Source organism: Somniosus microcephalus, chromosome 3 (assembly GCF_052327205.1).
Source record: "Somniosus microcephalus isolate GS21.2 chromosome 3, FLI_Smic_1.0, whole genome shotgun sequence".
Taxonomy (NCBI): domain Eukaryota; kingdom Metazoa; phylum Chordata; class Chondrichthyes; order Squaliformes; family Somniosidae; genus Somniosus; species Somniosus microcephalus.
In genome coordinates this window covers 211,593,096-211,619,289 of record NC_140989.1, presented here as the reverse complement: position 1 = coordinate 211,619,289, position 26,194 = coordinate 211,593,096, and the positions used below count along the sequence as shown (strand labels likewise).

The following is a 26,194-nucleotide window of genomic DNA, read 5'->3' as shown; positions in this document are numbered from 1 at the left end:
TGTGCTCAGCAAGGGTTAAAATACAGTACTTACGGCTTCTTTGATCTCACAGCAGAACATGTGAAGCTGGAACTCATCTGTACTGCAGTAACTTTCAGTAAATGCAAAGCAATTACTCTCCGAAGTCCCATCAATGTCTCGGACACAGAACAACACTGTATATATGGGAAACGCGGCTATCTCTGTGGTCGTAGCCTGGTCTATTATCCTGAAGGGGGGGAAAAACAGGAATGCAGAACTCAGTTTAAAGACAGTGAAAACAGTGGTTCTTGAGGTTTTTTTTAATAACAAATTTAACGTGTGAAGACTTCATACCCGAGATTAATTAGCCCCGATCGGGGTAGGTTGACTTTACCATTTTACAGAAAGAAGCTTTTATTCTTGTGATCTGTAAAGGTAAGTGTGGTCCCTAATTACCTAAACACCATACTCTGTAGAATCATAGAATCGTACAGCATAGAAGGCGGCCAATCGGCCCATTGTGCCTGTGCCAGCTCTTTGAAACAACCATCTAATTAGCAAATTTCTCCTCTTCAGGTATATATCAAATTCCCTTTTGACAAATTGATATGGCTGTTAAAAAAAAGGTATACAGGATCCTTGTCTTTATAATTAGAGGCATAGGGTACAAAAGCAAAGAAGACTATTCCTGTCTCCTTTAACCTTTCTAAATCACTGGTTAGGGCTCAGCTGCAGTATGATGTGTCCACTTGTGAGCACCACACTTTAGGAAGTGTGGTGCTTAGAGGCAGCCTTAGAGGAGATTTACTAGAATGATACCAGGGATGAGGGATTTAGTTGCGTGGTGAGACTAGAAAAGCTGGGGTTGCTCTCCTTAGAAAGATTTAATAGAGGTGTTCAAATTATGAAGGGTTTAGATAGATTAGATAGGGAGAAACTGTCTCCAGTGGCAGGAGGGTCAGTAACCAGAGGACACAGATTTAAGATCATTGGCAAAAGAACCAGAGGGGAGATGAGGAGAGTTTCTTTTACGCAGCAAGTTATGAAGATCTGGAATGCACTGCCTGAAAGGGACTTTCAAAAGGGAATTGGATATATAAAAGGAACTGGAATACAGAGCTAGTATCGGTAATGGTGACCATGAAACTATCGGATTGTCATAAAAACCCATCTGGTTTAGGGAAGGAAACCTGCCGTCCTTACCCGGTCTGGTCTATATGTTACTCCAGACCCACAGCAATATGGTTGACTCTTAACTGCCCTCTGAATGGGCTAGCAAGCCACTCCACTGTATTAAACTGCTACAAAGAAGTATAACAAGAATAAAGCCGGACAGACCACACAGCTTTGACCTAGGCATGAGATTCGGATATGACAACGGCACACCCAGCCCAGTCGACCCTGAAAACTCCTCCTCACTTAACATCTGGGGACAGCTGTCCCACAGACTAGTCAAGCAACAGCCTGACATAGTCATACTCACAGAATCATACCTTTCAGTCAATGTCCCAGACTCCATCACCAACCCTGGGTATGTCCTGTCCCACCGCCAGGACAGACCCAGCAGGGGTGGCGGTATAGCGGTACACAGTCGGGAAGGAGTGGCCCGGAGAGTCCTCAACAGTGACTCCGGACCCTATGAAGTCTCATGGCATCAGGTCAAACATGGGCAAGAAAGCCTCCCACTGATAATCACCTACCGCCCTCCCTCAGCTGATGAATCAGTGCTCCTCCTTGTTGAACACCATTTAGAAGAAGCACTGAGGGTAGCAAGGGCACAGAATGCCCTTGAGTAGGGGACTTCAATGTCCATCACCAAGAGTGGCTCGGTAGTACCACCATTGACCGAGCTGGCTGAGTTCTGAAGGACATAGCTGTCAGACTGAGCCTGTGGCAGGTGGTGAGAGAACCAACACGAGGGGAAAAAACAACTTGACCTCATCCTCACCAATCTACCTGAAACAGCTCTATCACCATTCACCTATGCAAAAAAGCACAATCACCAGTTGAACTGTAGCATCAGTTTGGGTGGAGCTAAGAAACAGCAAGGGGCAGAAAACATTGGTAGGAGTTTTTTTTATAGGCCCCCAAACAGTAGTTGTAATGTAGGACAGAGTATAAATCAGGAAATTAGAGGCGCATGTAACAAGGGTAATACAGTAATCATGGGGGATATTAATCTACATAGTGACTGGGCAAACCAAATTTGCAGTAATAGTGCGGAGGACGAATTCATGGAATGTATGCAAGATAGTTTTCTAGATCAGTATGTTGAGGAACCAACTAGGGAACAGGCTATTTTAGATCTAGTATTGTGCAATGAGAAAGGGTTAATTAATAACCTTGTAGTAAAAGGGCCTTTAGGGAAGAGTGACCATAATATGATAGAATTTTATACTGAGTTTGAAAGTGATTTAGTTAAATCCGAAACTAGGGTCTTAAATCCAAACAAAGCAAACTACGTAGGTATGAGGAGTGAGTTGGCTAAGGTAGATTGGGAAACTACATTAAAAGGTATGACGGTAGACAAGCAATGGCTAGCATTTAAAGAATTAATACATAATTTACAACAAATATACATTCCTTTAAGGCACAAAAACCCCACAGGAAAAGTGGTCCAACCGTGGCTAACACGAGAAGTTAAAGATAGTATTAGATAAAGGAAGAGGCTTATAATGTTGCCAAAAAGAGTAGCAAGCCTGAGGGTTGGGAGGATTTTAGAATTCAGGAGGACCAAGAAATTGATAAAGAAAGGGAAAATAGAACATGAGAGTAAGCTAGCGAGAAACATAAAAAGAGTGTAAAAGCTTCTATAGGTATGTAAAAAGGAAAAGATTAGCAAAAGTAAATGTGGGTCCCTTACAGGCTGAGACGGGTACAGTAGCATAGCGGTTATGTTACTGCACTAGTAATTCAGAGGCTTGGGCCAATAACCTGGAGACGTGAGTTCAAATCCCACCACGGCAGCTGGGGAATTTAGATTCAGTTAATTAAATAATTCTGGAATAAAAAGCCAGTATCAGTAATAGTGACCATGAAATTACCAGATTGTCGTAAAAACCCATCTGGTTCACTAATGTCCTTTAGGGAAGGAAATCTGCCGTCCTTACCTGGTCTGGCCTAAATGTGACTCCAGACCCACAGCAATGTGGTTGACTCTTAACTGCCCTCATAAATGGCCTAGCAAGCCACTCAATTGTATCAAACCAAACTAAGCACTGTGGGAGTACTTTCACCACACGGACAGCTCACCACCACCTTCTCAAGGACAATTAGGGATGGGCAATAAATACTAGGCTTGCCAGCGATGCCCACATCCTGTGAACGAATAAATTTTTAAAAATTATAATGGGGAATAAGGAAATGGCAGAGATATTAAACAAATACTTTGTGTCTGTCTTCACGGAAGAAAGCGCAAAAAACTTCCCGGAAATAGTGCAGAAATAGCAAGAACGAGGAACTGAAAGAAATTATTAGTAAAAAAAATAGCACTGGAGAAATTAATGGGACTGAAAGCCAATAAATCCCCTGGACCGGATAGCCTACATCCTAGGGTTTTGAAAGAGGTGGCTACAGAGAAAGTGGATGCATTGGTTGTCATTTTCCAAAATTCCATAGATTCTAGAATGGTTCCCATGGATTAGAAGGTGGCAAATGTAACCCCACTATTTAAGAAAGGAGGGGGAGAGAAAACGGGGAACTACAGATCAGTTAGCCTGACATCAGTCGTAGGGAAAATGCAAGAATCTATTATTAAGGACGTGGTAACAGGGCACTTAGAAAATAATAGGATTGGGCAGAGTCAACACAGATTTATAAAAGGGAAATCACATTTGACAAATCTGTTAAGAGTTTTTTGAGGTTGTAACTAGCAGAATAGATAAGGGGGAACCAGTGGATGTGGTGCATTTGGATTTTTGGAAGGCATTCAGTAAGGTGCCACACACGAGGTTATTAAACAAAATTAGGGTTCATGGGATTGGGGGTAATATACCAGCATGGACTGAGGATTGGTTAATGGACAGAAAACAGAGAGTAGGAATAAACGGGTCATTTTTAGGTTGGCAGGCTTTAACTAGTGGGTTATCGCAAGGATCAGTGTTTGGGCCTCAGCTATTCACAATCTACATTAATGATTTGGATGAGGGGACCAAATATAATATATCCAAGTTTGCCGATAATACAAAGCTGGTTGGGAATGTAAATTGTCAGGAGGATGCAAGGAGGCTTCAAGGGGATATAGACAGGATAAGTGAGTGGGAAAGAACATGGCAAATGGGGATAGTGCAGGAAAGTGTAGATGAGGTAGAAGATCAGCCATGATCTTATTGAATGGCAGAGCAGGCTCGAAGGGCCAAATCACCTACTCCTGCTCCTATTTCTTACGTTCTTATGTATTTCTTATGAACTTGTGCAGCTTACGGCCACATCGCCAGACAGGTCCAAGGAATTAGACAGACACTATTTTAGAGATACAAGATAGGAATATATATAAATATGCAGGCGCATGGGATTGGACTGTGCTGCCGCAGCAGGGGAAGGGGACGTCACACAACTGGCGACAGTCAAAGCGATTTCTAGAACAGAGCAACTGTGCTAATTTGCACAAAACTAAACAAAGGCCGTTAATGTTGAAGGGCTCTTCAAAGTCTACTGACCATCTACTTCTTCAGCAACACTGCCTGGATGATTGCAAACTGAGTGGGAGATGGTACATGGAGAGTTTGAAAACTTTTAGTATCACAAATACTTAATGAAGCGTAGAATATTATTAGACAGTTAACTGCATTTTTTAAATGTGAGAAATAACAAAGGATGCTGGAAATACACAGCAGGTACACCAGCAGATGTTTAAAACAGAGAGGTGAACGTTATTTCCCAGCTTTCTCGCTCTTTGTTTCAGATTTGCAGTTCTTACTTGTTATTTGAACTGCGTCTTTTTTTGTGACACTGCATCACACCAACAAACCAATCTGCTCTGCCAATATAGTGCAGGACAGTGACAGCACACAAAGCAAAACAAAGATTTCCAGGAAGAGTCACTTCAACATAAACCAAACCGTCACCAAAAAGAGAGACGGAAATGAGACAAGATTAAAAAAGCACCTGAACTTACAGTTGTGTCCACAAAGAACAAAACATCAAACTAGAATGCAATTTAATGCATCTAAATTGCTACAACTAACTAGCCCGCTTTAACAAGTAAAAACACAATGTTACTCACTGGATTTCTGCACAGTTTACAGAACAATGTCCAGAAGTATTCTGTGAGCTAACAATTGCAATCTACACTTTCTAAACACACAGAACATTCCTGCACAATTCAAGCTACCAATTATTGTATATGTCTAGCTATTCACCTAGGCAGGAAGAGGAACTTTCAAACACAACTTTCCTGATAGCAGCCATTACCCTTCCAGGGCAGATCACAGTATTGTTTTACTATGTTTATTTACTGGGTAAATGTTGACTGCATCCTTAAATGCCAGTTTGGCTCAGTTGGTAGCACTCTTGCCTCTGAGTCAACCACGTAATCTAGGCCGACATTTCAGTGTGCAGTACAGAAGTGGAGTGTTGCACTCGCAGAGGTGGAGTGTCGCACTGTCGGAGGTGCCATCTTTCAGATGAGAAGTTAAACCAAGGCCTGCTCAAGTGGACGTTAAAGTTCCGATAACTATTCGAAGAGGAGCAGGGAGTTTTCCCAGGGTCCTGGGCAACATTTCTGCCTCAACAAACACCACCAACAGACTGACTGGTAATTTATCTCATTTGCTGTTGTGGGACCTTGCTGTGCACAATTAGCTGCCACATTTGCCTACCAAACAGTGACTGCAGTTGAAAAGTAATTAATTGGCTGTTAAGCGCATGTAGACATCCTGAGGACATGATAAAAGTGCTATATAATTGCAAGTTCCTTTCTTAACCGCTCTGGAGGATGACCAACCTTTCCTGACGATTAATTTAAAACCAGGGAACTTGTGTTTCCGAATGTTTAAATTGTGTCCCCCACCTATCTCCAGTTTCATTAATCAACATTCATTCATTTTTATATGGTTTAGTCCCAAGCAAAAACTTTCACGTTGAATCTTCATTGAAAATGGCCTCCCTGTTGGACACTTCTAGTTTTTCACTCAAGGTGACACATGAGTACATAAGATAAACAGTGTGACACCAAGATAAATGGAGTTTGCTGGACTATTGGACCCCAAGTCCAGTCACTGGCTGCCACTTTCATGCAGTCCATTATTCCCAACAACTTGATTTATATAGCACCTTTACAACATAGTAACACATCCCAAGGCGCTTCACAGGAGCGTAATCTGACACCGAGCCACGTAAGCAGATATTAATACAAAAGCAAAATACTGTGGATGTTGGAAATCTGAAATAAAAACAGAAAATGCTGGAAATACTCAGCAGGTCAGGCAGCATCTGTAGAGAGAGGAACATAGTTAACGTTTCAGGTCGATGACCCTTCATCAGAACTGGAAAAAGTTGGAGATGTAAAAGGTTTTTAAGCAAGTGCAGAGGCGGGGAGAGGGAGGGAGGAGAGGAAAGAACAAAAGGGAAGGTCTGTGATAGGATGGAAGGCAGGAGAGATTAAGAGACAAAAGGGATGATGGTGCAAGGCAAAAGGAGATGGTAATGGGACAAGTTAAGAAATAAAAGATCAGTCTAGATGAGGTGTAAATGGCAATGGCAGAATCATCAACAGCTGCCATGTGAAAAAAAATAGGGGCAGAGGTTATGATCTGAAATTGTTGAACTCAATGTTGAGTCCAGAAAGCTGTAAAGTGCCTAATCGAAAGATGAGGTGCTGCTCCTCGAGCTTACGTTGAGCTTCATTGGAACAGTGCAAGAGGCCAAGGACGGAGAGGTCAGAGTGGGAGTGGAGCGGAGAATTAAAGTGACAGGCGACCGGAAGCTCAGGGTCACCCTTACGACTGAACGGAGGGTCACTCAATCTGCATTTGGTCTCCCCAATGTAGAGGAGACCACATCGTGAGCAGTGAATACAGTATATTAAATTGCAAGAAGTACAAGTAAATCGCTGTTCACCTGGAAGGAGTGTTTGGGGCCCTGGACAGTGGGAAGGGAGGAGGTAAAAGGGCAGTTGTTGTATTTCCTGCACTTGCACGGGAAGATGCCGGGCGAAGGGGAAGGGGTGTTGGGGGTGATAGAGGAGTGGACCAGGGTGTCGCGGAGGGAGCGATCCCTTCGGAATGCTGAAATGGGAGGTATGGGGAAGATGTGTTTGATGGTGGGATCACGTTGGAGGTGGCAGAAGATGATCCGTTGAATGCGGAGGCTGGCGGGGTGAAAGGTGAGAACAGGGGGAACCCTATCGTGGTTCTGGGAGGGGAAGGGGCGAGAGCAGAAGTGCGGGAAATAGAATGGACACGGTCAAAGGCCGTGTCAACCACGGTAGAGGGGAATCCTCGGTTGAGGAAAAAGTAACACATTTTGGAAGCACTAGTATGGAAGATGGCATCAACAGATGCGGCGGAGACGGAGAAACTGGGAGAATGGAATAGAGTCCTTACAGGAAGCGGGGTGGGAGGAAGTGGGGTGGGAGGAAGTATAGTCCAGGTAGCTGTGGGAGTCGGTGGGCTTATAGCGAATGTTTGTCAATAGCCTATCCCCAGAGACGGAGACAGAGAAGTCAAGGAAGGGAAGGGAAGAGTCGGACATGTGAAGGTGAGGGAAGGGTGGAAATTGGAAGCAAAGTGAATGAAATTTTCTAGTTCAGGGCGAGAGCAGGAAATGGCACCAATACAGTTATCAATGTACTGGAAAAAGAGGTGAGGGAGGGGACCTGAGTAGGACTGGAACAAAGAATGTTCCACATATCCCACGAAAAGGCAGGCATAGCTGGGACCCATGCAGGTTCCATAGCAACACCTTTAACAAGTTCAGCCAGGTGGAGGAGGGTGGTGGTGGAAGTGGACTCTATTTTTTCTCCCCTTGTCCGTCTCTTCCAACCTACATCCACGACTCTTTCAACGCCGTCTGCCACTTTAACAGTTTCCAGGCCCCAACCGTGTCTCCTTTTCACTATGGATGTCCAATCCCTCTACACCTCCATCCCACACCAGGATGGCCTGACGGCGCTCCGCTACTTCCTTGAACAGAGGTCCAACCAGTTCCCTTCTACCACCACCCTCCTTCGCCTGGCTGAACATGTTCTCACATTGAACAACTTCTCCTTTGACTCCACTCACTTCCTCCAAATTAAAGGTGTTGCTATGGGAACCCGCATGGGTCCTAGCTATGCCTGCCTTTTCATGGGATATGTGCAACATTCTATCACCCCCAACACCCCTTCCCCTTAGCCTAGCACCTTCCGTGCAAACGCAGGAGATGCAACACCTGCCCTTTTACCTCCTCCCATTCCACTATCCAGGGCACCAAACAGTCCTTCCAGGTGAAACAGCAATTTACTTGTACGTCTTGCAATTTAGTATACTGCATTCGCTGCTCACGATGCGGTCTCCTCTACATTGGGGAGACCAAACGCAGATCAGACCTTCCCTTTTGTTCTTTCCTCTCCTCCCCCGTCTCCCTGCCCCTACACTTGCTTAAAAAACTTTTACATCTCCAACTTTTTCCAGTTCTGATGAAGGGTCATCGACCTGAAACGTTAACTCTGTTTCTCTCTCTACAGGTGCTGCATGGCCTGCTGAGTAGTTCCAGCATTTTCTGTTTTTATTTAAGCAGATATTAGGACAGGTGATCAAAAGCTTTGTCAAAGAGGTAGGTTTTAAGGAGCATCTTAAAGGAAGAGAGAGAGAGATGGAGAGGTTTAGCGAGGGAATTCCAGAGCTTAGGGCCTAGGCAGCTGAAGGAACAGCCGCCAATGGTGGAGCGAGCGAAATTGGGGATGCACAAGGGGCCAGAATTGGAGGAGTGCAGAGATATCGGAGGGTTGAAGCAACATTTTTTTTGACAGACATCTAAAGTGACAAGGACAGAGAAACCAGTCCACTTGACCAGCGTCAGCCAGACTCGTGTACATGTTTAGTGAATAGCAGCAATGCATGCAGGAGTTTTCGTTCACAGGCCTTCTGAAATCCCTAATGTAAAGGCAGCTAAAAATTTAGATTTTCAAAGTTAAATACCTGGCTGAGCAGAGAAGTGCAACAGTGCAAGGTTGAAGGGGATTTAGAACACCACGACTCAGCATACAAGCTCCTTGCGGAAGGATGTCAAGGCCCTGGAGAGGGTGCAGAGGAGGTTTACCAGGATACCAGGGATGAAGGAGTTCAGTTATGTGGAAAGACTGGAGAAGCTGGGATTGTTCTCCTTAGAGCAGAGAAGGCTGAGGGGGAACCTAATGGAGGTATTCAAAATTATGAGGGGTTTTGATAGAGCAAGTAGGGAGAAACTGTTTCCTCTGGCAAGTGGGTCAGTAACCAGAGGTCATAGATTTAAAATAATTGGCAAAAGCACTAGAGGGGAAATGAGAAATGCCTTCACACAGCGGGTTGTTAAGATCTGGAACACACGACATGAAAGGGTGGTGGAATCAGATTCCACAGGAACTTTCAAAAGGCAATTGGTCATGGACTTGAAGAGGACTAATTTGCAGGGTTATGGGGAACAGGTTGGGGTGTGGGACTAATTGGATAACTCTGTCAAAGAGCCGGCACAGGCCGAATGGGCTCTTTCTGTGCTGTAAGATTCCATGATTCTAGTGCAGATACTGGAATGTGGCCATCTGCAGAGATTTGAATGAGGGGCTGCATGTAGAACTGTTGTGCAGTGTTGCTGATGGAAGGCTTAAGGCAGCAACTCAGCAGAAAGAGATAGTAAATAGAATGACTCCAGGAATTGATCATGAACATTAATGCGAGTGAGACAAAAGACTGATTTTCTCTGAGGCAGCTGAATGAAGACTTTTACTGAGGGTGGGTCAGTGTAATAGATGCTATGATTACAGATCCAGTCTTAACTAGTTAAATATATTTAGTTATTTTAAACAGAGGTGATGGGCATGCTTGAGATTGGGTCCCAGGGACTGGTGGCAATTTGTGTAAAACGAAGAAATGTTCTTGATATGATCACAAGGAGACTTTTTTTTGTTTTTTATAAAAAGAGGCCACACTCTGAGCAGTTTGTGCAGTCAAAGCAAAGAACAGTACTACTAGGATATATTTAACTAAACACATTTGAAAAGTAGTCAAGTTCTGTGGAACTATTACGGTGTAAAGAACAGTAATGAGAGTTCAGTGTAGAGCCTATATAAGTGCTGCTGGCAGGACTGAGATGGGAATGATTTCTAATGCCGAGGCATTTCAAAAGCACAGCTACAAATGCGACTCAGCCCAGGGTCATATCTCCAGCCAACACAGAAACAATAAGGTGAGCTCTTCGAAAGATTCCAAAAGAAATCCTTAACCCCTGCACCACGGTAAGGTGTCTCACCACGCAGAGGGTCCTATCCTTCCGTTAACACTCACGATATGTAACTTTCACAGATACAGAGGTACAAATCAAACATGCCGATATTTTCCTGATCCCGAGCATTCACAAAGTTAAATCTCAGCAGGAAGCGGGAAGGAGGTGCAAGGCCCTATTTCTGAGTGAACAGACTCCAGCATATTAGTTGTGGCTTCATGCACAAACGCACAATCAGCAGTTAGTACAAGACGCGATGGGACACAAACCTCAAGGATACGCGAGGTGCATTATTTACACAAGTGTAAAATATGTAAAGCAATATTTAAAATGAAAGTCTTGGCGTTGACTTGGCTCCTGTCTCAGAAGTCTCACTAAAAGGATGTGTGCTTGATAGTGGAGTTGCTACTTTTCTTGTTCCAGTCTCATTTTGCACATTATACATAACTGCACACCTCACCAATAATACTCGGCGCTCAGTATCTGGTGAAGCATAATGTAGACTCAATAAGACTGACTGCACAATTTGGCACACCCAGCAAGGAGCGGCTATCATAGGGGGAACCCGATTGTGGATTCAGCCCTAATCTTTACACCTAGGCACATATAACAGGTAGTTGCAGAGCCTGGCTTGCATGTAATAATGTAGTGCAATACCCACATCTCTTTTCTGTATTCAGTTTGGTATTTAAAAGCACACTTTACATATTTCAGCAATTTGCATGGATGCGTACTTCACTAAGGACAAACAATTTCACAGACTAGTTTGATACAAAGCTCACTTTTCAAAGTCTGAAGAACTGACCAACATACGTGAAGAAATCACGAACGATGCTACCGTCCTTTGTTCTTAATAGACTAAACTGCTCCTTAACTAGAGGTGTTAATGGGCAATAAGTTCTCAAAACGCACTTGTTCTAATGTCTGTACATTGCCTCTATGCAACGTGATTAGTAACTCAGAGAATCTCTAAGGAGACCAAAACTAGGGACCATAAATATAAGAGAGTCACCAATAAATCTAATAGAGAATTCAGGAGAAACTTCTTAAGAATATGGAACTTGCTACCACGTGGAGTAGTTGAGGAGAATAGTGTAGATGCGTTTAAGGGGAATCTAGATAAGTACATGAAGGAGAAAGGAATAGAAGAAGGATATGCTGATAGGGTTAGGTGAAGAGGGATGGGAAGAGGCTCCTGTGGAGCATAAACGCCAGCATAGGCCAGTTGGGCTGAATGGTCTGTTTCTGTGCTGTAAGTTCTTTCTGTGCTGTAAATTCTGTGTTATTCTATATAAGGTAAAGTACTGGAGAAAATATTACAACTTTGAAGTGCAGAACAGTGATACGGTGTATTTCCAGCCACAGGTGTAAAGCCAGGAAAGGTACCAAGTGATGGCTCGCTGCTTCCACATGGCGGTGAGGGAATGGGGGGCAATAAAAATCAACGGGCGTGTCACTCTCACGCACCCCACACATCTGGTTACATAGCAGCATTTACAAAAACCTGAAAGCAGGTTGCCTGTTCACTCTCTCAGACACGGTAAGGTGTCAGACAGCAACAGGGAAGAAAATACATTAAAATACCACAGCAGGGAGAAGGCGGAAAGCCAACAAAAAAAAATGGATATTCTTCAGCAATCCCAAACAGCCTTCCCTAGCACCTAACAAAACTCAGTTAGCAGGTTTTCTGTAATGCGGCTGCCTGTTGCAGTGGGGTGTAAAATCATTAACTCAGCCAGTAACAGAACCAGAAGTCAGACAAAGACTAAGGAAACAGAAAGCGAGATACAGAAATAATTCCAAAATCTGATGGAATAATATATAAAAACAGTATATTTACAACTCGCAAGTAAAAATATGTTGAAATAAAGAAAGAATCCAAAGGAGGAACAGAGCTGGTTAAACAAATAAAGCTGATCAACTCCTTGACCCAATGGGCTAACACACTGTTTCTTTAAACTTGTGTTCGGGAGGTGAGCGATGCTTGCAAGGCCGCATTAATTGCCTATCTACTTACCCTGAGAAGGTGGTGGTGGGCCTTCTCCTTGAATCGCTGCACTCCTTCTGCTGAAGGTCCTCCCACAGTGCTGTTAGGTAGGGAATCCCAGGATATTGACCCAGCGATGATGAAAGAACAATTCATGTTCAAGTCAGGATGGTACAGGAAACTCTTTTGTATCCGGCACCTACGGGACCGGGATGGTGCCGGTTGATTAAAAATTCCAGATAACGAAGAAGGGACGTGGAGTGACAATGGCCCAAGGTATGAGAGCCCCGTAACACAGCCAGAAGTGCTGCAGCCCAGTAACACAGCCAGAAGTGCTGGAGCCCCGATCACACAGCCAGAAGTGCTGCAGCCCAGTAACACAGCCAGAAGTGCTGGAGCCCCGGTCACACAGCCAGAAGTGCTGGAGCCCTGGTCACACAGCCAGAAGTGCTGGAGCCCCGTAACACAGCCAGAAGTGCTGCAGCCCAGTAACACAGCCAGAAGTGCTGGAGCCCCGGTAACACAGCCAGAAGTGCTGGAGCCCTGGTCACACAGCCAGAAGTGCTGGAGCCCCGGTAACACAGCCAGAAGTGCTGGAGCCCCGTAACACAGCCAGAAGTGCTGCAGCCCAGTAACACAGCCAGAAGTGCTGGAGCCCCGGTAACACAGCCAGAAGTGCTGGAGCCCAGTAACACAGCCAGAAGTGCTGGAGCCCCAGTAACACAGCCAGAAGTGCTGCAGCCCAGTAACACAGCCAGAAGTGCTGGAGCCCCGGTAACACAGCCAGAAGTGCTGGAGCCCAGTAACACAGCCAGAAGTGCTGGAGCCCCGTCGTAACACAGCCAGAAGTGCTGGAGCCCCGGTCACACAGCCAGAAGTGCTGGAGCCCCGTAACACAGCCAGAAGTGCTGGAGCCCCGGTCACACAGCCAGAAGTGCTGGAGCTCCAATCACACACAGCCAGAAGTGCTGGAGCCCCGATCACACAGCCAGAAGTGCTGGAGCCCCGTAACACAGCCAGAAGTGCTGGAGCCCCGATCACACAGCCAGAAGTGCTGGAGCCCCGTAACACAGCCAGAAGTGCTGGAGCCCCGGTCACACAGCCAGAAGTGCTGGAGCCCCGTAACACAGCCAGAAGTGCTGGAGCCCCGGTCACACAGCCAGAAGTGCTGGAGCCCCGTAACACAGCCAGAAGTGCTGGAGCCCCGGTCACACAGCCAGAAGTGCTGGAGCCCCGTAACACAGCCAGAAGTGCTGGAGCCCAGTAACACAGCCAGAAGTGCTGGAGCCCCGTAACACAGCCAGAAGTGCTGCAGCCCAGTAACACAGCCAGAAGTGCTGGAGCCCCGGTAACACAGCCAGAAGTGCTGGAGCCCAGTAACACAGCCAGAAGTGCTGGAGCCCCGTCGTAACACAGCCAGAAGTGCTGGAGCCCCGGTCACACAGCCAGAAGTGCTGGAGCCCCGGTCACACAGCCAGAAGTGCTGGAGCCCCGGTCACACAGCCAGAAGTGCTGGAGCTCCAATCACACAGCCAGAAGTGCTGGAGCCCCGATCACACAGCCAGAAGTGCTGGAGCCCCGTAACACAGCCAGAAGTGCTGGAGCCCCGATCACACAGCCAGAAGTGCTGGAGCCCCGTAACACAGCCAGAAGTGCTGGAGCCCCGGTCACACAGCCAGAAGTGCTGGAGCCCCGTAACACAGCCAGAAGTGCTGGAGCCCAGTAACACAGCCAGAAGTGCTGGAGCCCCGTAACACAGCCAGAAGTGCTGGAGCCCAGTAACACAGCCAGAAGTGCTGGAGCCCTGGTCACACAGCCAGAAGTGCTGGAGCCCTGGTCACACAGCCAGAAGTGCCGGAGCCCCGTAACACAGCCAGAAGTGCTGGAGCCCCGGTCACACAGCCAGAAGTGCTGGAGCCCCGATCACACAGCCAGAAGTGCTGGAGCCCCGTAACACAGCCAGGAGTGCTGGAGCCCCGTAACACAGCCAGAAGTGCTGGAGCCCTGGTCACACAGCCAGAAGTGCTGGAGCCCCGGTCACACAGCCAGAAGTGCTGGAGCCCTGGTCACACAGCCAGAAGTGCTGGAGCCCCGATCACACAGCCAGAAGTGCTGGAGCCCCGATCACACAGCCAGAAGTGCTGGAGCCCCGTTACATGGCCACAGGTACAGGGGACCCGGTTACACAACCATTGGTACAGGAGCCATGGTTACACGACAAAAGGTACGAGAACCCCAGTTACACAGCCACAAATATACCATATACGGAAGCCTCAAAACCTACTCCTGAATTTTGCCGGTTATTAGAGAATTCCGGATAATTAAGTACCGTTTAAACGAGAGTTTCCTGTATGTGGCTTTGAGAGGAACTTGGAGGTGATGATGTTCCCATGACATCTTGTCCTTCTCGGTGGTAGAGGTCACAGGGGAAGGAGGTGCTGTTGAAGTAAGTTTGGCGAGTTGCTGTAGGGAATTCTGTAGATTATACATATTGCAATTACAGTGTACTGGCGATGGAGGGGGTAGATAGAGTCCAATGGAAGGGAACAATCAAGTGAACTCCTCCATCCTGGATGATGTTGATCTTCTTGACTGTTGCTGTGGCTGCACCCATCCAGGTGAGTGGTGAGTATCCCAACACACTCTTTATCTGAGCCTTTTTTTAAATTCGTTCCTGGGATGCGGGCGCCGCTGGCAAGGCCAGCATTTATTGCCCATCTCTAGACAATGGAAAGGCTTTGAGGTCATAGAGTCATAGTTTTTACAGCACAGAAAGAGGCCCTTTGGCCCATCGTGTCTGCGCCGCCCATCCATCCCTGTCCAGTCTAATCCCATTTTCCAGCATTTGGTCCATAGCCTTGTATGCAATGGCATTTCAAGTGCTCATCCAAATGCTTCTTGAATGCTGTGAGGGTTCCTGCCTCTACCACCCTTTCAGGCAGTGAGTTCCAGATTCCAACCACCCTCTGGGTGAAAAAGTTCCTCCTCAAATCCCCTCTAAATCTCCTGCCCCTTACCCTGAATCTATGCCCCCTTGTTATTGACCCCCCTACTAAGGGGAAAAGTTCCTCTTTATCTACCCTATCTATGCCCCTCATCATTTTGGACACCTCAATCAGGTCCCCCCTCAGCCTTCTTTGCTCCAAGGAAAACAACCCCAGCCTGTTTAGTCTTTCTTCATAGCTGAGGCGCTCCATCCCAGGTAACATCCTGGTGAATCTTCTCTGCACCCTCTCCAAAGCAATCACATCCTTCCTATAGTGAGGCGACCAGAACTGCACACAGTACTCCAGCTGTGGCCTCACCAGCGTTTTGTACAGCTCCATCATAACCTCCCTGCTCTTATATTCTATGCCTCGGCTAATGAAGGCAAGTATCCCATATGCCTTTTTAACCACCTTATCTACCTGTTCCGCTGCCTTCAGGGATCTATGTACATGTACACCAAGGTCCCTCTGACCCTCTGTACTTCCTAGGGTCCTACCACTCATTGTGTATTCCCTTGCCTTATTTGTCCGTCCAAAATGCATCACCTCGCACTTTTCAGGGTTAAATTCCATTTGCCACTTTTCCGCCCATCTGACCAACCCGTTTATATCGTCCTGTAGCCTGAGGCTTTCCTCCTCGCAATTTACCACCCCACCAATTTTCGTGTCATCTGCAAACTTACTGATCATACCTTTCACATTCTCATCCAAATCATTTATGTAGATCACAAACAACAAGGGACCCAGCACCGATCCCTGAGGTACCCCACTGGACACAGGCTTCCAGTCACAAAAGCATCCTTCGACCATCACCCTCTGCCTCCTGCCACCTGCCACTCAGCCAGTTTAGGATCCAACGCGCCAAGGCACCCTGGATCCCATGGGCTCTTACCTTCTTGACCAGTCTCCTATGCGGGACTTTGTCAAAAGCTTTACTGAAGTCCATGTAAACCACATCCACAGCATTTCCCTCATCCACCCCCCTAGTCACCCCCTCGAAAAATTCAATCAGATTTGTCAGACATGATTTACCCTTGACAAAGCCATGCTGACTATCCCCGATTAATCCTTGCCTCTCCAAGTGGAGACTAATTTTGTCCCTCAGAATTTTTTCCAATAATTTCCCTACCACAGATGTTAGGCTCACTGGCCTGTAATTCCCTGGTTTATCCCTGCTACCCTTCTTGTATAATGGTACTACATTAGCTGTTCTCCAGTCCTCTGGTACATCCCCTGTGGCCAGAGAGGTTCTGAAAATTTGTGTCAGAGCCCCTGCAATCTCCTCCTTTGCCTCCCGCAGCAGCCTGGGATACATCTCGTCCGGGCCTGGGGATTTATCCACTTTTTGGCCTGCTAAAACCGCTAGCACCTCCTCCCTCTCGATGCTAATATGTTCAAGTATGTCACAGTCCCCTTGCCCGATTTCTATGTCTGCATCGTCTCTCTCCATAGTGAACACAGATGCAAAAAATTCATTTAAAACCCCGCCTACATCATCTGGCTCTACACACAGATTGCCACTTTGGTCCCTAATGGGCCCTACCCTTTCCCTGGTTATCCTCTTGCCCTTAATATACTTATAAAACATCTTAGGATTTTCCTTTATTTTGCTCGCCGGTGTTATTTCATGGCCCCTCCTCGCCTTCCTAATTTCTTTTTTAAGTATGCCCCTGCACTTTTTATACTCTTCTAGGGCTTCTTCCGTCTTTAGTCTTTTGTAACTGCCAAAAGCCCCCCTTTTATTTCTAATGCATTTTTGTATATCCCTTGTCATCCAAGGTTCCCTTTGCTTGTTGGTCCCACCCTTGACCCTTACAGGAACATGTTGGCGTTGTACTCTCTCTATTTCCCTTCTGAAAGTCTCCCACTGTCTTGATGTGGATTTTCCTATAAGTAGCTGCTCCCAGTCCACTTTGGCCAGATCCTGCCTTATCATATTAAAATCGGCCTTCCCCCAATTTAGAACCCTTATTTCCGGGCCGTCTTTGTCTTTTTCTATGACCACCTTAAATCTCACCGAATTATGGTCACTGTCGCCAAAATGCTCTCCTACTGACACTTCCACCACTTGCCCGGCTACATTCCCCAGAATTAGGTCCAGTATCGCCCCCTCTCTTGTAGGACTTTCTACACGCTGGCTCAAAAAGCTCTCCTGGATGCACTTTAAGAATTCTGCACCCTCTAAACCTTTCACACTCTGACTATCCCAATTAATATTGGGGAAGTTGAAATCCCCCACTATTATTACCCTATTATTTTCGCACTTTTCTGAGATTTGCCTACATATCTGTTCCTCTATCTCCCCCTGACTGTTTGGGGGCCTATAGTACACTCCCAGCAAAGTGCTTGCCCCCTTTTTGTTTTTAAGTTCTACCCATATGGCCTCATTAGAGGACCCTGCTAATATATCATCCCTCCTTACAGCAGTAATTGACTCCTTAATTAATATTGCAACACCCCCTCCCCTTCTACACCCCCCTCTGTCTCGCCTGAAGATTCTATACCCCGGAATATTTAGCTGCCAGTCCTGACCCTCCCTCAACCATGTCTCCGTGATAGCAACAATATCGTACTCCCATGTGTTCAACAACAACTTCAGTCCATCCACCTTATTTGCAAGACTCCTTGCATTAAAATAAATGCCTTCCAGCCCCGCCATATTCCCTTTTGCCTTCACATATTTGCTCTGCCTTCCCGGCTGACTTGTTTTTTCCTCCGTATTTGGCTGTAAATCACCCCCTGCTATAGCTCCACTCTGTACCCCATCCCCCTGCCAAGTTAGTTTAAACCCCCCCCAGCAGTGCTAGCAAACCTCCCCGCAAGGATATTGGTTCCCCTCTGGTTCAGGTGTAAACCGTCCGACTTGTACAAGTCCCACCTTTCCCAGAAGCAGACCCAGTGATCCAGGAAACTAAAGCCCTCCCCCCTGCACCATCCCTTTAGCCACGCATTCATCTGTTCTATCTTCCCATTCCTATACTCACTGGCACGTGGCACCGGGAGTAATCCAGAGATTACAACATTTGAGGTCCTGCTCTTTAATCCTTCACCTAGCTCCCTAAATTCTTGCTGCAGGGCCTCATCCCTCTTTTTACCTATGTCGTTGGTACCAATGTGGACCACGACCTCTGGCTGTTCACCCTCCCCCTCCAGAATGCCCTGCAGCCGCTCAGTGATATCCTTGACCCTGGCACCAGGGAGGCAACAAACCATCCTGGATTCACGTCTACGGCCACAGAAACGCCTATCTGTTCCCCTTACTATAGAATTCCCCTACCACTATTGCTCTCCCACTCTTTTTCCCCCCTTCCTGGGCAGCAGGAGCACCCCCAGTGCCAGGAAGTTGGCTGCTGCTGCCTTCCCCTGGTGAGTCATCCCCCTCAACAGTATCCAAAACGGTATACTTGTTTGAGAGGGGAATGGTCACAGGGGTCTCCTGCACTACCTGCCTGCTTCTATTGCTCCGCCTGGTGGTCACCCATTTCCTATCTTCCTGTGCAGCCCTTCCCTGCGGTGTGGCCAACTCACTAAACAAGACATTTATTGCAGAATATCCAGCTTCCACCCTGCTCTTGTAGCCAGTGTTGATATGGCTGGTCCAACGCAGCTTCTGGTCAATGGTAACCCTCAAGATATTGATGGTGGGGGGATGCAGCAGTGTTGGTGCCGTTGAAGGTCAAGGGAAGATGGATGGGCTTTCTCCTTTTCAAAATGCACTGATGTGGCACAAATGTCACCCACCACTTTTCAGATCAAGCCTGGATGTTATCCAGGTCCTGATGTAAGATACCATGGCCTGCTTTATTATCAGAGTTGTTATTAATGGAACTGTTGAATTGTGAGTGAACATTCCTGTTCCTGATCTTATGAAGGAGGAAGAATCATTGATGAAGCAGCTGAAGATGGGTGGGCTGAGGATGTTTCCCTAAAGAAGTCCTGCAGTGATGTTCCAAGGCTAAAGATGATTGGTCTCCGACAGCTGCAACCACTAACTTTGCATCAGGTATGACTCCAGCCACTGCAGGGTGTTCCCTTTGATTCCCACTGACCTCAGATTTGCTCGGGCTTCTTGGTGCCATCCTCAGTCGAATGCCACATTGATGTCGAGGGCAGCCATTCTCACCTCACCTCTGGCATTGAGCTCTTGCATGCATGTTTGGATCAAGGCTGGGATGAGTGGTTCTGGCATCATCCAAACTGAACATTGAGCACAAGACAAAGGTTTGTACGCCACCTTTAGCACTTTTTTTGTTAAACTAGTGATAAATATCCCCATTGTTAGTACCACCTCATCGGTGAAGTCTGATAAATAACTAATTTTAACTGGACTAAATGGCCAGCCTACCTTACAGATCCATCTGCTACATTAGGCACATACAGGGTAACGTGAATAGGAACTTGGCAGTTGGCACGTAGGTTGGCCATGACGTGAAGAGCTTCTGCTTCATTGCGTGGAGAAGTCACCTTCGCGCAGCCCAGGTAGGTTAACTTGTTGAACAGCACACTCTCCTCTTCCTCGGCGCTGGGTGATGCAGCCTTTGGTGCAGGCAGCTCTGTTGAAAATACACATGAATTAATACTGCTCACAACAGGTACAAATGACATCAGACGGGATGCACTGATTCCTGGTCTGCAGTGCGTTATCCAGAAATAAAAACAGAAAATGCTGGAAATACACACCAGGTCAGTCAGCATTTGCAAAGAGAACAGAGGGGTTATTACGTTTTGGGAGTGTACCCTTCATTAGACAGTAGATATTGGCAAATGATTGCCTACCTAATAAGATCTCCTTGTTTTGAAGGAGCATTGTCCACTGAGTGGACTGGAACTGGGACACACGTCCTGGGAAAACGCGCACCAAGTGACGACCTGGCCTCACTTTGAGACATTTTGAGACATCATGACGTCACAACATCGGCGGCATCCTTCATGTGGCCAACCGTGGCCCTGTGCAGTATACAAGGGCACACCTTACAGAATCACAGAAAAGAATCACAGAAACCCCACAGTGCAGATAGAGGCCATTTCGACCCATCGAGCCTGCACCGACACATATCCCACCCGATCCCCGTAACCCCTACACCAACACATATCCCACCCTATCCCCGTAACCCCACGTATTTAATCCCCCTAACACTAAGGGTCAATTTATCATAGCCAATCAACCTAACCTGCACATCTTTGGACTGTGGGAGGAAACCGGAGCACCCGGAGGAAACCCACGCAAACACGGGGAGAATGTGCAAACTCCACACAGACAGTCGCCCGAGGCCGGATTCGAACCCGGGTCCCTGGCGCTGTGAGGCAACAGTGCTAACCACTATGCCACCGTGCTGCCCTTACCTTACAGCATTAATACATTACTAATGTAAATTAGGTCCACTCCCTGCAAGACCTGAGTGGACAGCTGGGTGAGAGTGCAGTGTATGAAGCATGCTCATCAGAAGATTGAAAAAGTAATCTAAATATAAGTAATCTAAATATAAGTAATCTTTCTTTATTCTATCAATCATAACCTCTGCTGCTGCTGCAAACAGACAAGGAAGAGGGAGGTCTTTATAAGGGAAGAGACTCTAGCTACCAGGGCAGAGCTGCCAAATGAAACCTCTCCCATGACTGCTACAATAATGTTTGGTGAAAGTATGCGAGTTACTCTATGCTGCTGTTTTAAATTATATTGGCCCCGAATTTGAGGTGGGTAATAACAGAGAACAAACGGCGTTCGCTGTTATTATACCTTTGAAACGGTGAGTTCCACATTAGGTTGCGCATGCGCTAAATCCTGAAGCTGCGGTAAGTCATTCGCTGCTCCGACACTGGCTGCACTGTGGACCCCCCCCCCCGCCCCGCCCCACCCCACCGCCCCCCCCCGCCCCGCCCCCCCCCCCCCCCCGCCCCACCACTCCACACCATAGCCGGCAATCAGTGTAATCAGGGAAAGCAATGAAACGAATGGAAACTTGGGCTTTTCCGCAGTAATATCGCTGTTAAATACCCCGTTGAATGTTAGACCTTGTTGGATTAGGTGTAACTGGAGTTTTAACAGTGCATTGACTGGTAAAACAAACGTTATGGTCCTGAGAAACTAATTTTAATTTTGTGGAGTGTCAAATTTCTCCATCATATCAAAAATTACAATTTCTAAGAATTATTTTTTTAAATTGTATTTTTTTTTAATTTTTTTTTTAAGTTTGTTCATATTTATTTCAGGTTCACCTTTTCCCCTTGCAAGAGCCCCAATCTTTGTTTTGCTCTCGAACATTTTTTAAAAAGTCAGAACAACAGGAGCTTCTTCACTTCCTGTCTGTGAGAATTCTGCATTGTGATTGGCTGCTTAGACAGCTTGCTGACGTCACAGCAGCTCACGCTACGGAATTCCCACGAAACTCTGATCTCAACTGCACGTCGAAAAGCCAAACTTCTTGCCACAGAGATTGCGAGATCTTTGTGGGCAGCTTTCTTCGGGGCCAGCGGCAGGCGCCTTTGCTTCACCGCTGACCGCAAATTCGGGCCATTATCTGTGAACACCTGTTTCAGGGATGCCCAAGAAACAACTGTGGAATGATCTTTCACTGATTCTTCAGATTTCCTGCTTATTAGAAGGTAACAAAATAATATGGACTCAACATGCTGCTTGCTGGGCCTACCTACTGGAGAGCAAGCCCCTCCTGGAAAGTGTAGGCTAGCACAATTGTCACTGCTAGCTGCAAGAAGGTGCATTCCTCCACTGTAGCAAAGCACAACCCTCCCTACAAGGCACAAGTAAGGAGTGTGATGGAATACCCTCCACTTGCCTGGATGACAGCAGCTCCAACAACACTCAAGAAGCTCAACGCCCTCCAGGATAAAGCAGCCCGCTCGATCGGCTCCCCATCCACCACCTTAAGCATTCACTCCCTCCACCACCTTAACACAGAAACATCGAAGATAGGAGCAGGAGTAGGTCATTCGGCCCTTCGAGCCTGCTCCGCCATTCAATGAGATCATGGCTGATCATCCAAACTCAGTACCCTGTCCCTGCCTTCTCCCCATATCCCTTGATCCCTTTAGCCTTAAGAAATATATCCAACTCTTTCTTGAATATATTTAATGAACTGGCCTCCACCGCCCTCTGTGGTAGAGAATTCCACAGGTTCACCACTCTCTGGGTGAAGAAATTCCTCCTCATTTCAGTCCTAAATGGCTTACCCCTTATCCTTAGACTATGACCCCTGGTTCTGGACTCCCCGGCCATCATAAACATCCTTCCTGCCTCTAGTCTGTCCAGGCCTGACAGAATTTTATAGGTTTCGATGAGATCCCTCTCAATCTTCTAAACTCCAGTGAGTATAAGCCCAATCGACACAATCTCTCCTCATACGTCATTCCTGCCATCCCAGGTATCACTCGTGAATCTTCGCTGCACTCCTTCCATGGCAAGAACGTCCTTCCTCAAGTAAGGTGACCAAAACTGCACACAATACTCAAGGTGTGCTCTCACCAAAGCCCTGTACAACTGTAGCAAGACATCCTTGTTCCTGTACTCGAACCCTCTTGCTATGAAGGCCAACATACCATTTGCCTTCTTAACCGCCTGCTGCACCTGCATGCTTCCCTTCAGCGACTGGTGCACAAGAACACCCAGGTCTCTTTGCACTTCCCCTTCTCCCAATCTATTGCCATTCAAATAATAATCTGCCTTCCTGTTTTTGCCACCAGAGTGGATAACCTCACATTTATCCACATTATAGTGCATTTGCCATGTTTCTGCCCAATCACCCAACCTGTCCAAATCGTACTGGAGTTTCACGACATCCTCCTCACAGCTTACCCTCCCACCCAGCTTTGTGTCGTCTGCAAATTTGGAGATATTACATCCAATTCCCTCGTCCAGATCATTAATATATATTGTGAACAGCTGGGGTCCTAGGACTGATCCTTGCGGTACCCCACTAGTCACTGCCTGCCACTCAGAAAACGACCCATTTATTCCAACTCTTTGCTTTCTGTCCGCCAACCAGTTCTCTATCCAAGTCAATGCCTTGCCCCCAATCCCATGTGCCTTAATTTTGCACGCTAATCTCTTATGTGGGACCTTATCGAAAGCCTTCTGAAAGTCCAAATACACCACATCCACTGGTTCTCCCTTATCTATTTTACCAGTTACATCCTCAAAAAATTCCAGTAGATTAGTCAAGCATGATTTACCTTTTGTAAATCCATGTTGACTTTGTCCGATCCTGTCACTGCTTTCCAAGTGCTCTGCTATTACATCTTTTATAATGGACTCCAGCATTTTCCCCACTACCAATGTCAGGCTTACCGGTCTATAATTCCCTGCTTTTTCTCTACCACCTTTTTTGAATAGTGGCGTAACATTACCTAATCAACCTGAAGCTGGGGTTCAAGAAAGACTGAGATGCCATGTTAAAAAACACAGAGAAAACTAGGCTTCACAGATCAAGATCTTGCATGAATCTGAGGAGAGAGATCATGCCACAGGAGAGAGGAGTTCGAATCTGCAAGTTTCTTCCATTTGAAGTTATAAGCCTGATTAATGGATGATTTTCAGAAAGATAGCGTGACAACAATCAACGATAGTAGATTTCTGTTCAATAATAGTACCCTCTCATTAATCGGAAGCCTGCTGTATCTAAATGTGGAATTGAACCCAAAAATCGAGTGCTCTATCCTGTGGGATAGTGAGATTGGATAGGAACTGCTCAATACCAGGATGTCCAAGTACCAAGGTTTGCAAAGCCAGTAAGGAGTTACCAATATCACCATCACTCCCTGCTTTTCTGTAATTTGCGTACTAGGATAAATGAAGGAAATGCATACACATTTATCTCCCAGAAAAGGGAAGACCACCCTGACTTTCAAGGTGGCTTGTCCAAAAGGTGGGAGTTGGTGATTGTCCGGTGATATGAGGAAATCTATCAACGAGAAACATCGGAATGTCCGGAAGGTGTTCTGAAATACCACAATGCAGGCGTGGGTGGATCACATTGCGGTTTAATGCAGCTGCTGGCATATTATCTAACTCCAGGTAGACATTGTAGTGTATGTAACCGTTCCACCCTTAAGAGAACTATTTTAAGGGTTGCACTACTTTATCTTGGCTGCTGTATACTGTAATACCGGTGGTGACCACACCGGTATATAAGTGCTGTGTAATGATCTATTGGGCAGTTCCGCCCTGACCTTCGACTAGTAAAGACCTGTTAATTCTTACTCTTGTGGTCTGTGTAGTAATTCTCAATATAACACACAGACTTAACAGTGGCGACAAGTACGATCTTACCCTGCGGCAGAGATACATCCAAGGCAGTTTAACGGGCGTCGAGAAGAGGCATCCGCCCTCATCATTCTGCTGAGAAAAGACTCGGGTCTGCAGAGCACCGGAAGAATTCTAACACGAAGCCTTCCATCAGCAACAGGCAGGATCATCCCTTCTATCACGGTGGTGGGTAAGCCGATCAGCGACGAACAGCGAGTCGGCCACGTTGACTGTGAAGTAGGGGAGGGAAAAACGGAGGATATAAGGGCGGAGAACTCGACCACGGCCGGGGAAAAGAGCCGGACAGAAGTTGGGGCCAGAGGCGCTGAGACTGGGGCAGCGTAAGGCACGGAAGCCACGGTGAATGCAAACGCAGCCGGTGAGAGAGACCGCAGCGAATGCAAACGCAGCCGGTGTGAGAGACCGCGCTGCAAGCGGGCTGGGAGACGCAACAGCGTCGAGAGACAGCTCGACCGCGACCGGCGAAAAAGGCCGGGCAGCTACCGAGGCCGCGAGGCGCAGCGACCGGGACAGCAAGGCGCGGGAGAAAAAAAAAAAAAAAACGCGGAGAACTCAGCCGCAGCCGGGGGGAAAGGACCGGACTGCAAGAGGGGCTGGGAGGCACGATTGAAAACCGCTGGGGAGGGCGAACGCAGCAATACGGCAATCGCCGTTACAGCCAGCGGGAGAGACAGAGCCCGAGCCAGCGGGAGAGACAGAGCCCGAGCGAGCGAGCGAGACCGAGCGAGCGGGAGAGAGGAGACCGAGCGAGCGAGGGAGACCGACCGAGCGAGCGAGGGAGACCGAGCGAGCGAGCGAGGGAGAACGAGCGAGCGAGGGAGAACGAGCGAGCGAGGGAGAACGAGACCGAGCGAGGGAGAACGAGACCGAGCGAGGGAGAACGAGACCGAGCGAGGGAGAACGAGACCGAGCGAGGGAGAACGAGCGAGGGAGACCGAGACCAAGCGAGCGGGAGTGACAAGAGACAGCCAGCGGGGGAGAAAGGCAAACGCGGGAAGCCGCCATTTTCGGAGGCGGGGAAGAAGACAAGCGCGGGAAACCACCATTTTGAAAGTAGGCGGGGAAGAAGACAAGCGCGGGAAACCGCCATTTTAAAAAAAAAAGTTAAAGAAAAATTTCTTTTTGTTCTCAAGAAGATTGCAAGGATGCCTAAGCGTGGTAACATCAACGATTTCGATCCCGATGTGGAAGATTGGGCCACGTATGTAGAACGCATAGAGATATATTGTAAGGCAAATAAAATATCAAATGAAGATAAAGCACTAACCTTACTAAACTCAATGGGTGCAAAGACATACGGGCTATTGAAGCATCTTCTATCACCAGCTAAACCGGCGGATCAGACTTTCGCTAATATTGTTGCTGTCCTGACGGATCATTTGAACCCCACACCGCTGATGTTAGCGGAACGATTTAAATTTTATGCGAGAACGCAACTGAAAGAGGAAAGCAACGCGGAGTACTTAATTGAACTGCGTAAGCTAGCGAAATACTGTCAGTTTGGGGAAAATCTGACAGAGGCACTGAGAGACAAATTCGTGTGTGGGTTGTCGAAAGAAGGAACACAAAAGCAGCTACTTG

The 26,194-nt window shown here is 47.0% G+C and overlaps 1 protein-coding gene across 3 annotated transcripts in view; it reads right to left on the bottom strand.

Moving 5' to 3' along the window:
* Positions 1-26,194, bottom strand: part of LOC147121699 (rab GTPase-activating protein 1-like) — a 307,168-nt gene that overhangs the window by 183,055 nt on the left and 97,919 nt on the right. For all 3 annotated transcript variants that reach the window (XM_085982145.1, XM_085982144.1, XM_085982146.1), the window contains 2 exons: positions 19,679-19,886; positions 34-208 (listed from right to left, as the gene is read on the bottom strand). In XM_085982145.1, the coding sequence (XP_085838271.1) occupies positions 34-208; positions 19,679-19,886 (383 nt within the window). The remainder of the gene's footprint in view (positions 1-33; positions 209-19,678; positions 19,887-26,194) is intronic.